At 38.5% G+C, this 18,008-nt stretch overlaps 1 protein-coding gene across 10 annotated transcripts in view; it reads right to left on the reverse strand.

Moving 5' to 3' along the window:
* CNKSR2 (connector enhancer of kinase suppressor of Ras 2) overlaps positions 1 to 18,008 on the reverse strand; it is a 219,597-nt gene that overhangs the window by 151,466 nt on the left and 50,123 nt on the right. For all 10 annotated transcript variants that reach the window (XM_048066777.2, XM_066980934.1, XM_048066773.2 and 7 more), the window contains one exon: positions 5,136 to 5,223. In XM_048066777.2, coding sequence (XP_047922734.1) covers positions 5,136 to 5,223 — 88 coding nt within the window. The remainder of the gene's footprint in view (positions 1 to 5,135; positions 5,224 to 18,008) is intronic.

The raw sequence follows: 18,008 nt of genomic DNA on the forward strand, positions 1-18,008 counted from the left end.
TGGCTGAGAGAGCCACACAGCCAACCGGAGGGACCTGGACAGGCTGGAGAGGTGGGCTGACAAGAATCTCATGGAGTTCAACAAGAAGTGCAGAGACCAGCACCTAGGGAGGAACAACCTCAGACACCAGTACATGCTGGGGGGGGAGCACCCGGCAGGGAAGCTGCCCTGCAGAAAAGGACATGAAGGTCTATAAATACCTGAAGGGAGAGTACAAGAAGACAGAGCCAGACTCTTTCAGAAAAAAAAAGTATTTAGGCAGAGGAGTAATTGCAGTGAAGCTTTTGAAAATGAGTGTTTATAGGCCTACAGCTACACTTGCACTGGAGCATCTTGCTAAGTAAATCCCACAAAACACGAAAGCTGGGAGACAAACACCAATAGTCTTAAAACTAAATAAACACAGCAAATCATTGTGAAAGCTGATAAAGGAAAGTGAAAACACTCGTGACCGCTACTGTACAGCAATGATAGGAAATATGGTGTTTGGAAGTAATATTTTCTTTAAATGTCTGATAACTTACAAAACAAAGTTAGACTTCTCAGATATTCCCAAAATTTTCAGAATTTTAATCCCAAAGAAGAAAGCTTTTTTTTTTTTAAAGTGAAATCCCAATGGGTTCCTGAGGAATAAGGGCATTAAAAATGACAATAAAAGCTGCCTACAGATTGCTTAAAACAAATAAATAAATCTGCTTCTTACAGTTAGCTTTGTAGCTACTGCTACTTTCTTAAAAGACTGGAAAGGAACACATTCCAGAATCCTCTGAAGATGGACTCCCTGCCTAACCGTCAATAGCAATCCGACTTACATGGAAGACAAGACAAGTGGTCACTCATGTCCTTCCTTACATGTATTTGTGACTGGGACAACTCTGATGACATAAATCTAAATTCGTGAATGAACCAAAATGAAAAAAATAAAGCACAACCTAAAACCTCAAAAAAAAAAAGCTCACACCACACCTGTATACTGTTATCCCTTTAACACCTATCTTTTACTATCAAGAAAAAAACAGGCCCTTTTTACTTGTTGCAGTATAAACTGAGCACAGCACACCCTTCAGTTCCTACGGGGGTGCTCTGAACAGACAGCTAGGCATAGGGAAGAAAGGGGGAGAGTGCAAAGGAATGGCAGAAAATACCATGATAGTCTCAAGGACTTTTTTTTTTCCCTCCAGTGTTCTGCTGCAAGGAAAAGAGCTGGTTATAAAAATAAAACAAGAATGTAAGCTCTGAATTAAATAAGCCATCAGCAAGGAGGATGGTATTAAGGTTGAAAACCTGAAGGAAGTGCCTATGAAACAATATCCTACAGTCCTAAGGGGTGGGGGGGCAGGAGGGGGGAAAACCCTAAACCAAAATAAAACAGATGCATAGAAGCATATGATTAGTGTGACTGAAAAACAGGTTATGATAATAACTTGCAGCACTCTGTGGGATCTGTTTCCAAAGGCAAATATCCATCACGCACTGGCCTGTTAGTTGGGTCCTGGGCAATGTGCATTGCACAGAGAAAATGAAACGGTTAGACCCAAGTATGTGCCGTTTTGCATTTTATTCCAAAGTCGGTCTCCAAGCAGGTATTATAAATCCAAATTCTCTAATTATTTAAAGGTTAAAGCATAGACACTCAATAGATTTTCTTAGACTTTATACTTAGAAGAGAGAACAGTATTTCTGCCTTTTTTTCCTTCATTATCCATTTAGTGCTGATGGGAGGGGACACAACAAATCACCTTAATCCAATGGAGAAACATTAACATTACAATTAGCCTCAAAGCATGCAAAATAATACAAGCAAGTCAGCTTAATTTTTAGCTTTCTTCCCATCTCTTGAATAAAGAATCATTTTTGGTTAAAACTTCTGAATATTGGTTGTGCGTAAACAACATAAAAATCAGTTTTGAATCTTCCCAGTACTCAGCTACTGAAGTGAATACTAGAGTTCTATTTTTATATTGTATGAATGTCTTGAAAAAAAAGACAAAAGTATAAGAAAACTATGTTTTTTTCTAAATACACCATTAGACTTTACATAATCTGTTAACTAGTGTTAAAAAAATTGCAATGTTGCCATTTGCAGGTCTTTCGTAAACTGAAAAAAGATATAAACTACATTACTATAGGATAGTGAAGTACTATGAGATACTTCACATACAAAATAAAAATGGGTTCTAAGCAAAAAACACTTGATAAGTTGATACTGAAACATTCAATTTACAGACTTTAGAAAGCACAATGGGGATTTTCAGTGCATTCAGTGATCATATTAAAGAAAAGCCCAGTGAAGACATTTTGAAATGCTATGCTGGAATGCATTTGTTTTAAGCAGAGATCAATCCACATGTGTTTGGGACTAGTAATGGAATTTTTCATTATCATTCTTCTGACTACAGCCCAGTTCAGTTCCAGAGTGTGCTTACATTGAGGCACATAAATGCTCCTTCTAACTTCAAAGTATGGATTCATATGCTGAACTGCTTCCAGGTTGGGAAATCATGTCAGTTTTGGCAAAGATATGGCTTTTTTTTTTTTAAAAAAAAAAGTATTGAATAGTAATGTTTGGTCTATTTCATTTCACACTGAAAAATCTATAAAATAGTTGAGCTAAGACCACAGCAAATCAGTAGTACCATGAATAAGGATGAATCCAGAAGAAAGTGATCTGATATCGATCTACTTCCTGGGAAATACTGCAGTAGTTGATATTTTACCCACCTTTTTGTTAATAGTGGACAGAAAAAAATGGATCAGGTGCCTCTTCCCCCCCATTTAGAAAGTTAGACAGCAGCTCACAGCTACATCAATGAAAAATGAGCTGCTTGGTCAAGGAGAAGGGAGGTCCCCTGTGCTTCCTTTTCCTGAGGTACCAACCCCTTTTCATAGCTGAAAGGGGTGTGTGTCCCACACACCATGGGACAACAGGTTAAGACACAGTTGCGCAAAAGCCTGCCACAAAACCACAGGCCTGTGCTCTTCTTCCACAGCCACTACAGCTGACGCCTCTGTGCAGTCTGAGGCAGAGTGAAGGCAAGAAGTCTGGCACAGAGTGCAGGATGGCCAAAGCATGGGACTGGCAGGACACCCCTTAGCCCTCTGGCCTAGGTGGCAAAAATGCACCCTTGCTGTGTAGCCCTTGGGGAGAGAACAGCCCATGCTCCATTTCCACACCAAAATAAAAACAATAATAATGAAGAAGAAAAATAATGAACAGGAGTAAGTTTTTTTTTTGGTTTGTTTGTTTTTTTTTAAGTGAGAAACTTTCGTTTCCAATGCTTGAACACACAAAACTAGCAATACTGCTCTTCTCTAACTCAGGAAGAAGGCAAACCCAATTAATCTTTGGTATTGTATGCATTTATGAAAGCATCAGAGAAAAATGCATTTCTTTTACAAAAGGGAGAGCATCATCAAACAAAGTCATGCCAAGGGGCCATAGGAAAAATGTAGCATTGCTCAGTTCAGTCAAGATGGACTGGTACTTCTGAAATCTACAAAAAAAAATCTCCCTAGCACTCCTACCTTGCCTACTCTCTTCCCTTTAATCTGTTCCACCTTCTGATTTGTGAATACTCCCTCAAAATTCTCCGTGTTGGCAGCAACATGTTCCCTCGTTTGCTGAACCACCAGGAGAGACAAACCTCTCTGGAGCATCTTCCCTCTGCATGATGGGTACTGCTACACCGCACAGATCTCCTCTTCCCCTAAAGCACTGCCTGCCTCAGCACCAGACTGCAGCCCAAAGCAAGCAGGCACGCACACTGAGGAGGGCCAGCATCTCACAACAGATGGCTGTGACCTGGCCCTGGAGCAGCCAGCACAGAAATTAGCCTGACCTTTTTCTAGAGGAAAGAAATATAAAGCCAACAGGCTGCTGCACAACCTCAGCTGAAGCCGAAGGATTTGGTGCCAATAAACATTTCTGGTTCTGCTGAAAATGGAAGACCAAAAAAATGGTCAAGTGATGATATATGAGGGTGCTATGTCCCTTCACAGTTATCAGTGGTAGACAGATGAGTAGTAATCTCAGAAAGGCTTGCATCAGGGTACAGAATGATGCTCAACAGAATAGAGCTATGTTAACTTCCTAGGTTATTTCTACTATATGGTGAATGGTCTAGAGAACAAGTCTTATGAGGATTCGTTGAGGGAGCTGAGGTTATTTAGCCTAGAGAAAAGGAGGCTTAGAGCGATCGCACTCTACAACTACCTCAAAGGAGGTTGTAGTGGGGTCAGGGGTCAGTCTCTTCTACCAAGCAACAAGTGACAGGACAAGAACTCGAGTTGTGCCAGAGCAGGTCTAGGTTGGATTAGGAAAAATTCCTTCACTGAAAGGGTTGTGAGGCATTGAAACAGGCTGCCCAGGGAAGCAGTTGAGTCACCATTCCTAAATGTATTAAAACAAAATGTAGATGTTGTGCTTAGGAACATGGTTTAGTGGTAGGCTTGGCAGTGCTAGCTTAATGGTTGGTCCTGATGATCTTAGAGGTATTTTCTGACCTAAATGATTCTATGTTATCAACATCAGTTTGAACTTGCAGCAAAAGACTTCTCACTTTCCAACAGACAAGGATAGGGACAGATTTAAACCACTTTAGAGAGAAGAAACAAAACAGCGAGAAAGGTTCTCTAAATTGTACTCCAAATGAAGCCTATTAAGCAAGTGCTTCTCAGTGTTTACTTTTGAATTTCTTGAAGGTAGGACACACCAAAATGTATACAAAGTATTCTAGCCTCATGGGGACATGTCATCTTTACTGCTGTTTAGAACATATGACAAAGCTCCAATACATACACAGCTTTTGAACCAGAGAGTTAATTCAAAGACAAAATATATGAAATTAGATATGCAAATTATCAAGTAGATTTCACAAATTTATAGTGATGTTATTCAACTAGAGAAACCAAGATGGATTCCTCTACTGAGATATGCAGAAACATATGCACAGCACAGACCAACTACTGTTATAAAACTAGGAAGCAGGATTTTTATAAAGCCTTTATTAAGCACTACTGTTCCCTTATTTTTGTCAGACAATGATATAGACAAAGAGTAACGCAAAACAGTGTGAACAAGGTAATGGCCACTTACTACTAGGAAAAAATAAATTGCTAAGTAGATTGTCTCATACCTGTTGTACGATTGTCGTTAGTTCCAGACAGAGCTGTATGACATTATTTCTTGTTACTGAGTAATCTGTCACGGCAGCAAAAGGTGATCTAAAAAAGAGAAAAAAAGAAAAAAGAGTTCAACAGCACTGGCATATATCCACTTGCTTCATTGGTTCACAATGCACTTAATACGCATAGGGCTTTTTTTAATGTTTTTCTTCTCTAGTGATATTAAAAGCACAGAGAGTACCTAAAATCTACTATTAAAATTGTAAAACATAGGGTATGTATCCACGGAAAACATTCAACTCTCCTTGATTTTGCATGTTTAAGTTCTTCTTTAAGCAGTTCCATTTATTAAAGTATTATTTCTCACAGCCTTCCAGTTTATTTAGGGACTACTTTTACTCTCCCAGAAAAAAAAAAAAAAAAACAAAAAAAAAAAACCTTGCCTTTTGCAGTTGTTTGAGAACATCCTTACAGATGTACCCCTTCCACCTGTGTTATGTATGGTGCCCAGATGTGAGCCACATCAGAAGAGCATTTGCCTGATTCACTGGAATTCCTGGGACCTGATCTAATATCTGGTAAAATTATTGGACAGACTTAGAAGAAGTAAAAACTTCATCCACTGGGAAGAATGGCGTTTAGAACTAGGGATGGATCAATATTCAGAAACAGATGCAAAGGGTTTACTGGAGGCACAACCTAACATCTCCCCACATTCTGCTACAGTCAGAAGTAATTAGTGGGATGAAAAGTGTAATCCCAGCACTTAAAGTCACCTACATACATCCTACACCTTAAAACCTGTCAGAATGCTTTAAAGGCTTGGTTACCTAGAAGCTTGCTTGTTTTCTAGAGGCACTGCTAAAACATATTTGGTTAGTGAGGATGGCAGTCATCTGATTTCTGTTTTACAAGTCTGTCAAACTATAAATCCAACTTGGTCTATTTTCTATATTCAAGAAGCAGCCAAACACTTAGCATATTTTCTCCAGGATCAGCAAAGATTTTTTGTTCATCAGTGTTGCAAATGAGGTTTTTATGGACATTATTAGCATCACAAAGATGCCACTTCTCCCTAGTATACCTGCTTCAAACATTTACACCAAAAAAAAAGTTGGCAAATCACTGCAAGGGTTACAACATCTGAAAAAACCTAACAACATATCATGCAATGTGCTAAGATCTAAACAGTTTTAAGAGTAGTGGATTTAAATTAACCTGGGTCACTTGTTCCTCCCCCAGCTGCCATCAAATCTTGGAGCATATATATTTGTATACATCTGTAAGAGCTTTTGCAGTTGATATTGTACCTTTCTCATCTAAGCCTAAAGACAAGTTGTCAGTACAAAGAACTCTGCTATACGCATGTCCAAATTATAACAACAAACATAGTTTTACCAAGTCTTAATAGGTTTCTAAAATTCTTTTCTGCATGCAGAATTAGTGAAATTTCAGTCTAGGCAGATTTGGAACCATCTATAAATATGCTCATGTGGACTTCTCTGCCTCCTTCTTCTAATGCCCTCTTTCTTCTCCAGGATTCTCAATCCAGTCCTGATGGTTCACAAGATGACATGAATCGTGAGGTGCATACTCAAGTCTAGCAGCTTTAATTTGATGTAATACATCATACAATGAAAACATTTTTCTGCCTGTTTTCTCCAGGGAATTATAAAATAAAACTACAGAAATTGGAAGCCAGGCAGAATTTAAGAGACGTAGAAACAAGTAGACAGTGAGGACTTAGTAGATATCACATGGATAAGTTCCAAAGGAGCCTGACAAAAGCTATAATCAAAAATCAAAGTTCAAGTTTTATGCTGTGTACAGCAACTGTACAATGTATAAAAACTATAGTAGACCTATCTGCAGACATATGCATACAGTATTACTGAAGTTCAGGGGACGTGTGAGTATATTAAAGGATAAAAGTCAGTTGAACTACTTGGTTAGTAACAGTCATTGTGTTTAAAAAATTAGTACATTAGCCACAATGTACAAAAATATTGTTATTACTCTTTTTAAAATTATGACTGTTGAGGTTCTGAAATCTACCTGAAACCTTTATTTGAAAAGGTCATGTTCATTTATGAACTAATTTTTATTTAAAATGAATGAAATCAAGCCAGTAAATGGTATTCTTCTACTTTAAGTATGGATGTTAATACAATTTGATCCTCAAATTACACAACTGGAATCTATTTGACATTTCAAAGCCTCCAGCATTTCTCTAAACAAAATCGCATGGTAGGCTTTGGCTTCTAATACTGCATGATCTTCTCTCATACTTTCACAATTTATTTTGGTTTCACGGTTCATGAGGAAAATAATGACATTTTTACCATCATTGCTCTTAGTGAGGAACGTTAGAAATGCCCCAAATAAACTTTGTTGACATTAAGAACAGGCAAAGGGACTGAGACGTTACTCTCTTACTGTTTACACAGTGAAGATTTACTGAAAACAGCACGGGAAGCAGGCAGCACTGGTGGCAGCAAGAGGGAGAAGACTCCTAAAAATCAGTAAGGAATATCTGATATTTTGAGAAGTGCTTCATTACTTGGAAGGATAAGAAAATGCAGAAAATGTAAAGGGTGCTCGAGCTACCTCCTCTGTAGCTTATAAACTGATTCCCTCACATCACTGTTTCTGCCAGTGCCTCTATGAGGGTACTGTTACAAATTGGACCACTAAAAGTGAAATTCTCTTTCCTCCTCCTCCTCCCCAGTTCAGCCCACTTCACTGGAGGCAATCTCTACACACATGGACTACTGCAATGGGCAGCTGGGGAAGCAGCGAGGACAAAAGCATCTCTATATATTTACTGCCAAAGGAAACACATTTTGGTCTTACATCCTGAGCCTCAATCTCAACAGTGAACGTACAGCAACACTTGGTATAACAACATGCCAGCAGTTTCAATATAAATATCAATAGCAACATCATTATAGGATCATTAATCGGATTTCATAATAGACACTGTGAAACAATCATCTGACAAAAAATCTTCTTCATTAACATATTCGCTGATTGCAAAATGTATAATTTTAATACAGAATTATTGACTGAAAACAGATGAAAAAATGAGATGCAAATAAACCCTACATTCATCTTTTCAACACCTTTCTTGTCAAGTCACCAAAAACATACCAAGTAACAGGAAGAATAGTTTAATTAGACCACTTCTCTCTACTTTTTAAAAGATATTTCCTTGGCTTGCCTAACCCATTTCTATCATCTTCCAGTTTCTATTATTTTCTTTCAGAGCTGAATCTTTGTCAGCCCCTTGGACCTTCAAATCTCAGATTCATCCTCTAATTCCAGAGAAGCAAAGTTTCTGTGAAATTTTGACACGTGCGCTGCCTAATTCAGCACTCTTTAAACAGCTAAAAACTACTTTGGGCTGAGGCCATACGTTGTCCCACTTCCTGCTATGACACAGACCTCCACATTCCATGGTCTCACCTCTCAGTCAGTTCCAAGATCTTTTCCACATATATTTCCGTATTCTTGGAACCTCTTTTACTCAGTTCCTCTTGCAATTCATTATTTCTTCCTTCAAAACCTCCCAGTGATTCTTTTCCTTTGCAACACCCACACAAAACACCCTTAGAACTCCACAGCGCACCTACCTGACCACATACCCTTTCCACTCATTTCCTCTTCCAGACCTCTGCTGATTTCTCCTTTCCACTCTTTGTCTACCCCTTCTAGCTGGGCATCTTAAGTGAAGGAGAGTTATGCAATCATGCCAGTGCTTCTGCAAACTTATGCATGTTGTGTTTTTTTTTTTCTTTTTTTTCCCTTGTTTTCACCTTTTTTCTGCCTTCTTTCCAACATTTGAACCCATTTGCAAACTATTTTCAGAAGTGGGTGGGTAAAAAGTTTCAAGAATAATTAAATTCATGTATGTTTTGTGATCACGCATGCAGCTGGAGACTAGGGAGCCTCTTAATTTTTCCACTGTGTGAACCTGCATCTTATTAGACACACCACATATTCCAGTGAGATGAAGAGTTTCTAAATATTTCATTCAAAGGAGAAAAAAAAATAAAATAAAAAACAACCACCTTACAACTGGTCTTAACTTTTTATTTTTTTTAGCATTGCAGTCAATCAACTTCAAAACCCTAGTTTATAGACTGGTTTCTAGAAAATAAGGTTTTCCTAAAGCCAAACAACATAGAGCTACTGTTTCCTTTCATACTTTGAAACTGGTGTTTTGAGATAAATATTAAAGTCTGAAACATGACTATATTTATGTGTGTAATATGTTTGTAACACACATACACATGGATGTATGTACACACTCTTTTAGAAATCGAGACCCAATTAAAATCATCAGCAGCATCAGCATCTCTTGGAATGAGGAAAAAAATCAGTCAGGTAACATTAATTCATACAGCCTCTCTGAAGGATTGTTAGAAAAGTAGCTACATCAGTACAGTAGAGCTACTTCCTTCACATATAACTATTCTTCCATTAAGAAATAGTATTATTCAACAGCTATTCTTGCTCACAATTACTTGTTGCGTGTGAAGGAAAATCTTTCCTAAACAATTAAAAGATGCACATTGTGAAGGAGATGCATACTTTTGGTATTTTTAGGTTATCAGTGTTTTCAGACTCATATAGTTTAGGCTCATTTGTCTTCATTTTACATTTGATATGGGAGAAATGATACTAAAATATAGAAATAGATATTTCATTTGAAAAGAATTATGATTTGGCCTGATGGACTGTTAGTAAAAGCATTGCCCAAAAACAAAAGTTAATCATATTTCACCACTGCTTGTAGTACTGAGATATTTTATAACAATAGACAAAGTGAGGGTTTTAAAACCAATATTATCCTTACTTTAGCATCCCAAAAAGGGAAAACATTCTCAGGGCAGTTTGTCTAAACACACCAGTCCAAAATCTTTTAGAGAGATAGGTAAACAAATCAGTAATAACCCAGTCTTCAAAAGTAACACATTAAGCTCAAACAAAAATCTGAATATACAATATTATTGCATATGTATTTGTGCTACAATCCATATGAGATTCATAATTCTGAGGCTTTCATGAAACAAACCTTTTACTTGTATGTAAAAAGTATGGATTACTCTAATGAAACTGTTTTATGTAGAAACAGGGATGAATGCAGTAAAATTTGCACTGAATAAAGGGATTCTTTAAATGAGCGCTCAGTTAAACATTTACAGATGTTCCAGTAGCACAATATTGTTAAGTACCATAGCATTCTTCGGCAACATTTACTGACAGGTTTGGCATACCACTGAAACAAGCATAAAGGGAAATATATAAAAGAAACAAGATTCACAGGTTTATGAGTGAAGAACAGAAAGTGCTTTATTTGTGTGGTGAATCACTGAACTCTTTTTTTTTTTTTTTTCTTTTCGTGTCGTGTCCCCCACCCCCCCCCGCCTTTTTGTTTTCCCCCACCATCCTGCATGCAAAACAGACCTACCCTGTCAGAACAAGCAAAAACCAAGCACAGCTAACAGGACTGTATTAAGTCCCCTATAAAAGAGAGACTTCAAACTAGTAACCTTTTTTTAAAGTAAGAAGTTATGGGCTTGCAAACATTCAGGCGTAATTCTCCCAATGAATGCTCCACTTTACTTCAAACTACAAAATAGTCACACAATAAACGTCACCAAGGCTCATTCACTGGAAACAATGTGACAAAAAAATCCAGCTGGCCACATTTTACCTACAGTGTAAGAAAATGCATGCATTGTGTATGTCACCATGGTGAAGAGAGGGAGATCCATATTTGAGCGGAAAATGCATTCTGCTACCACAGTATGTTCATACAAAGCACATTTAAAAATGTGCTGAATCTGAACACCTGAATTGTTCATATGTAAACAAGAGTGTTTACATCACTGCAGGATGCACTTCTTTGTGCTCAACAGACCATCATTTAACAAGTTCACAGAGCCCACAGGAAGGCTTGGGGGTCCTGTTGTGCTGTCCAGACTGAAGCATCCAAACATCCTTAACTTTAGGCACAGATCTGAGTCTTACTCAATAGGACTGAAGTATACATGCATGTGCTTTGCTGAATATTAGTACATTTAAGACCAGGCCAAAATGACTTGCTTACCTGGGGGTTCAAAATGAAAGGATTACACCCCACCATTCTGTGACTGGCCTGAAAAGCAAATCTAAACCTGCCAGAAAGGCCTTTTAATCTGAAATTTTAAATTCTGTTACTACTGTCAGCAATTTGACGCACATCTTTTAGAAGACCAACAATTTCTATTTACAGTAGGGCTTGTTGTTCGTCTTGTGCCATTTTGTTCATGTATCAGACTACAGATAAGAGTGGTAAATTAATCAAACTGGGACACATTTGTCAGCCTGCTAATTTTCCTCTGGCCACAGCTCTGAAAGCCTGGAATACAAAAGCTATCTCCACAAGACCTCTTTGTTCCTACTACTTAGACCTCGGTCTAATCCATGCAGCAGTTTTTTATTTCCAAAATGGGGATAAGGAACTGCGGTGAAAAACAAGGGATACAAGAGTATTGCTGTGAAAGACATATTGAATTGCTGCCCACACAGATGACTGAGTCAAAGAGTATACTAAGAAAATCCAGTGTTCCCTGACAAATCCTAATTCATGACCATTAAAATCTATGACATGGTAACAGGCACAAAATGTTGTGGTAGTTATAACAACTTCCCACAAGATATTTTGTTAAATTCTTAATTGAAAAATAAACTACCATGATATCTTGAATGTGTCTTTAACAAAGACTCATAGTTTTAAGAACAACCAGCTCTTCTCCAATCCTAGTCTCTAATTCCACATTTGCAAATATTAGCAATATCTGTATAAACTGTAAAGAGCCAAAAACACTCTTCTTGATGCACAAGATATATAGTATGAGGAGTCTTTGCTTCCGAGAACACAACACAAATATTAAATAGCAGGCATGTGCAGGAAGCCCAGAAGCACAGCTAGGAACTATTTCTCATTCAGAGCATCCAGAGCATTTGTTTCCAAAGAAGATAAAAGCATGGTGGACGTGAATGAAGAGAGCATACCAAACCAAGAGTAACATGGAAAAAGGCACCAGTAGCAGCAAAAAATACATTAAGCTCTGTGCTAGCAGAGCAAGGAGACGAGAAAGCTTATGCAGCTGCCACCAAACGTGACTCCAGGCGAGGTTCCCTCAGGATCCTTCAACTTCCGTGATGAGCTTTATAGTCCTTCCTAGTTCAGACTAAATTAATGAGTCCTACCTGTTAAATCTAGCTGTCTCATGGGAAAAAAAAAAGTGTACGATGTACAGCAGGATCTGAAGGGGAAAAATTGAGTGCTTAAAGGATGTGTGAAAGGCACTTTTGCTCCCAAGGTTGTCTTCATTTTGCAGCAGCCTCTGACTCATTAGAGAGTCAATAAATACCACTCAAGGTTGTCACTTGAGGAGAGACCAGATTCTGAGGAAAATACAGCTTTCAGTCCGTCTATCAGATGGCTTGCTAAGTTCTGCACTTTTTCTAAGAAAAAGTGTTTGATGAATCTGAATGCCCTTCACTAACAGGACTCACCACAAATTCAGTAGTACAATCAACAGGTCGTAGCAAATTAGTAGAAAAGAAATGAGATGCAAGTACAGTACAAGAGCTGTGTCTTACCAAGAAAGAAATTTATTTATAAGTTGTGTTTAACACTCCCAAATCAGAAGAGATCAGATGAATTTTCTGGGATCCCTATGATTTAATGGCTTTTCAGTTCATATTTGCTTCTGGGCAAAAACTGATTTTTTCACTGATGTCACTGAAGACATATGTAACATGGTGAAACACTAACATGATTTTGTTAACTATGAAAAAAGTACTTTGATTCTCAACATTGCGTGAGCTCATAGTGTTTTCAGTTCAAGAAAGCCATGGATGAATGATACATAATTCAGAAATCTCAGAGAGGCAGAGAACACCAACACACTCACAAACAAAGCAACGCTTCTACAAAATAGTTTTCATAGGACTGTAAATACCTAAGAATAAAACCTACAGAAATAAATATATCTAATTTCCATTTAAGTGTGCAGCTATTACTGGACACACTACTGTACAGAAAAATATACCTTTTGTGAGGTTGGAGATAGCTTTATGCCATACAATTGCAATGTATTCATGCTGCAAACTCACAGTAATGGACTTACAACAGTAAACATGTTTTAATCATACATTAAAAATTCTCTCTGGTATACCTTAAGGTAATGTTTGGCTACAGGGACATACAACTTTTACCTCAAATTTTATTTTTAGATAACCTACATGCATTTTTCAATTGCGTATTTTCTTTTTTTTTTCTTCTAATGGTTTTCTTTAACTATTTGTTATTTTTCTTTCAACTATGGTTTAATTGTTTTGAATTGTCAGCATACCAGTTTTCCTAGATCTTTGACTATTTTATATTTTTGAACACAGCAATTAAAAAAAGAGAGAGAAGGAGATCTGTACTCATTATACTTTTGATGCTTGATTTCCAGACTGTAACAAACTTTGTGATCAGGAGTACAAGACAGAGTTTTCCTTGTTTGACAACAATGCTGCTTAACAGTATTTGTCTCCCTCCTGCATTTATAACAAATAATGAATTTGCAAAAAGTGAGTTGCCCAAACTGTAACGGTAAGACTATGTGTGTTTTCACTGTCGTTCATAGGATACATTGAGAAATACATTCAGAAGAACTGTTGTACATAATCACAAGCAAAGGAGCACACTGCACAAAAAGCAATGAGGTTTCCTCTTCAGGATGGAGTGTATCAGCCCTGTAAAAGACAGAATTGCCAGGAACCCAGCACATCAGTGAAGAAGAAAGATTCAGAACGATGGCATCAATTACTACTCCAAAACATACAAGCTTCAAGAATTACAGGAATAAAGGCTGAAAGTAATAACTACAATCTAAGTGGAAGTCCAGAACACCTGGATGACTGTATATATTATTTTCTAATTCCTGAGAAGCATCACTTCTCAGTGGAGACATTTAGATGCCAAGTTGATTTGAACATCAAATGAGTAGTTTGTTGCTACAGTGTAAAGCATGTCTTTCTATCAGATTAAGATCTAAATTATGTGTCAAGTGGAAATGCACCGTGCTTTCACAAAAGATTCAGGTTTTGAAGAAAGTTTGCCACCAAAATGGCTTGCAAAAAGTTGAAGATTAGGGAAAGGCCATTAAATAAAACACTGTTAAGACGAAACATTTTTGGAAGATTTTGTGGGTTGAAAAAGTAACAGGAAGTTAAAATTAGTCTAAAGGTTTAAGGACATAATCTATTTGGGTGATGACAGTTTCTTTGCAGGACTTAATTACTGGAGAGCTATTTTATGCTCCTAAAAATCTTCAGCTAACCTCCTTTGAAAACAGCTAGATTTTTCTGCTAAAATTTCCAGTTCCCTAATGACTTTCAAACCCCCAGCAATAAAAGCTATCCTAATTTTCAATAAAAACCTCAGTCTCTGGCATACATCTGGAAGTAGGACTGCTCCAGGCAGAGACCTGGAACAAAGAGCATCCTTGGACCAGCCCTGCACAATGCCACTACAAGAGCCACAATGACAGTAACTCAGCAAATCACAACTCTTACACTCCATTTGATAATTATGCCTGGCCTGATGAGGTCTTTGCAGACAGTAAGCATACTATGGAAATATTGTAAAGAGAGAACTTTCTAGAGCAGCAAGTGAAGCCCAAGTCCTGTGGAGACATCGCCATTCTCTATACATTAAAAAAAAAAAGCGCACATCACTGCATTTCTAGGCAAGCTGGAGCTGCTGCTAGCTGTTTTTTCCCAGCGTGACTTGTAAGGCAACATAGGGGCAGCCTATATTCCTCCTAATGGTTTTCTCTTCCCTCTCTCACACCCCAGAGATGAAACTGGTATTAGTAACCAACCAAAAGAATTAAGATTTGGGGCCCAGATTTAACAGTAACAGCTGTGCAAAATAAAACTAAATCCATGTTCCTGACTTTAAATATTTAATATTTAAAATCTTTCTATCTCCCTCTAGTGGCCCCAATAGCTGCTTAGAATAAATATAATAAGCATAATCCTATTGCGTTCCAGATGTTCCAACTTCCTGAGAAAAATACAGTCGTTGGCCTGCTTTCACCCCACTCTGGGGGCTTCACAAAGAAGGAAGAACAAACCTAATCAAAAAAATCCACACCCTCATAAATCAGAAAAGTCTTAAAACATTAAAGAAAGCATTTGCCAGAACTACATTTTTAAGCTACGCAGATCTTCAAAAGTGCTTTACCAGAAATCTGAATGAAATTAACATATCGCTTCAAGGAAGCCTTATTTGGATGCTAAAGACGACATTGCTAAAAGAGAGCTCCCACCATGGCTGCCCTCATTTTTAATTTCTTGGAACTCCTGCACTTGATCAGCTAACACTTCAGATAAATGTAAAAGTCATTTTGCATTTTACTTGAGAGTAGAACTGACATACACATTTTTTAAAGTTATTTTAAAAAAGTCTTCCCTGACCAACACTTTAACCTACTAACAGAATTCTCTCTGATAAACACAGTATAACTGTCTTTGTAAGCATAATTTTACTAAGAGGTAATTCTCCACAGACTTCTGAGCTACGAACAAGTTTTACAGATTGTTTTATAATACTAGAAGTACATAATTTTGGCCCAGTTTGCAGTAATAGACTGACACAGTGTTCTGATGTAAGCACTTCAAACTTATTTATTTAAAGATTTTACTATTCAGTTAATTGGGGGGAAAAAAAGCGTGAAAGGTTTGCAGTTCTCCACTATGACTCAATACTGCAGGACAATAAGTGTCAGTAGACAGACAACACCATTTTAATACATCTCTGTAACAACATGCGCCAGTAGTGTTACAAATATATATATATTTCAAAGATGTATTATTGTATATTTCCTAGTACCAATGATTACTTTCTTTCTAAAGTTCAACCACTAAATTCATATTAAGATGCCAAAACCATAGCTTGTTCTTCAACGTTAAATATACATATATGTGAAAGCTTACTCTTTAAATTTCAGGGTTTTTTTTCAGTATTTCAGTATTTTTTGCAAAATACTATCTCCACTTATTAACTACCAGTCTTTATCCATTATGTCCAATTCCAATGAGAAAATAATCAAGATTATTTCTAAATAGAAGGAAGTTCCAGGCACTGATCCACCTAGGTGTAACATGCTTTCACGCTAATTTTTCTGTTTTAAGATGCAGAAGGATATGATGTTCTCTGCCAAAAAAGATTTGCAGGGAGAAAAACTGAGGCCTACAGTTCTTCCAAGTCACAGCAGTAGGCTAGAGACAGAGCTAAAAACATACTCCCAATTTTTCAAGTTTCAACATTAAGCTCTTTCCATGAAACTTAATCACTTCTCTGCATATCTAATGTTAATTGTCTAAATAGAAATTCAGGAGCCCAACTTCTGTTTTGAAATCTCTGGAATTGCTTGAAAGGGGGGAGAAAAGAAGCACCAGCGGTAACTGCAGTCTATTGAACAAAAGAAAGAGCTTACACTTCAGCTGAAGAAATGGAAAAGATTCATGCTTCACCTAAACCTTTCATATGGAAATCATTTATGGGACAGAAGCCAGTTTTCCTCAGGAAAATGAAACACAACATAACCCAGAGCATTAAACCCAAACAATTCTGTTCGATTTTAAGAATTACACAAAACTCATACTCTGAAAAAACTTCAGCTGCTGGATACAAATTAAGATGCATGTTCAGATAAACCTTGAAAATAAGGATAAGGATTTTATTTTTGCTGATAAAAATACACTGCAATATATTTTATAAAGACATACAGGTAGATTCATTTTAACCACTTCAAGAGTTTCAATGATCATCTTAAATACCCGCACATTGCTATTGCTATCATTAGAAGTAAAGGAGAGCAGTTAAGTCCTGATCCTACGTATTTCCTAGGTGACAGAGTGTGGTCGTTTCACCCAGCTGGGCAGCTGAACTTCACCACAACTGCTGTCTCATTTCCCCTCCTCAAATGGAAAAGGGGAGGAAATACAATGGAAAGGTCTCAAGGGTTGAGATGAGGACAGAGAGATCACTCAACAATTACTGTCACAGGCAAAACAGACTCAGCATAGGGAGATAAATATAGTTTATTGTCTATTACTAACAAGCAAGAGCAGTAAGAAATTAAAAGCCAACAAATAACACCTTCCCCCCACCCACCCTGTTCTACATCATTCCCCTGAGCAGCACAGGGGAATGGGGGCTGCGGTCAGTCCCTGACGCTTCGTCTCCGCCGCTCCCTCACGGTCACTCTGCCCCTGCTCCCCGTGGGGTCCCTCCCACGGGATGCCGTCCTGCCCGAACTGAGCCTGCGGGGGCTGCCCACAGGCAGCAGCTCTTCCAGCACTGCTCCCACACGGCTCCGTACCACGGGGTCCATCCCCCAGGAGCAAACTGCTCCAGCACGGGTCCCCCACGGGCGGCAGCTCCCCCCAGACCCCCTGCTCCTGCGTGGGCTCCTCTCCACGGGCTGCAGCTCCGGCCCGGGGCCTGCTGCTGCGGGGGCTCTCCATGGGCCGCAGCCTCCTCCAGGCCACATCCACCTGCTCCACCGGGGGCTCCTCCACGGGGGGGCTGCAGCGTGGAGATCTGCTCCGTGTGGGACCCATGGGCTGCAGGGGGACAGCCTGCTCCACCAGGGGCCTCTCCACAGCCCGCAGGGGAACTGCTGCTGCCTGCCTGGAGCACCTCCTGCCCTCCTGCTGCACTGACCTTGGGGGCTGCAGGGCTGCTTCTCACTCCTCTCTCCCAGCTGCTCTTGCACTTTTTCCCCCTTTCTTAACTCTGCTCTCACAAAGGCACAAACAACATCACT

This window comes from Anser cygnoides, chromosome 1 (assembly GCF_040182565.1).
Source record: "Anser cygnoides isolate HZ-2024a breed goose chromosome 1, Taihu_goose_T2T_genome, whole genome shotgun sequence".
Lineage (NCBI taxonomy): Eukaryota > Metazoa > Chordata > Aves > Anseriformes > Anatidae > Anser > Anser cygnoides.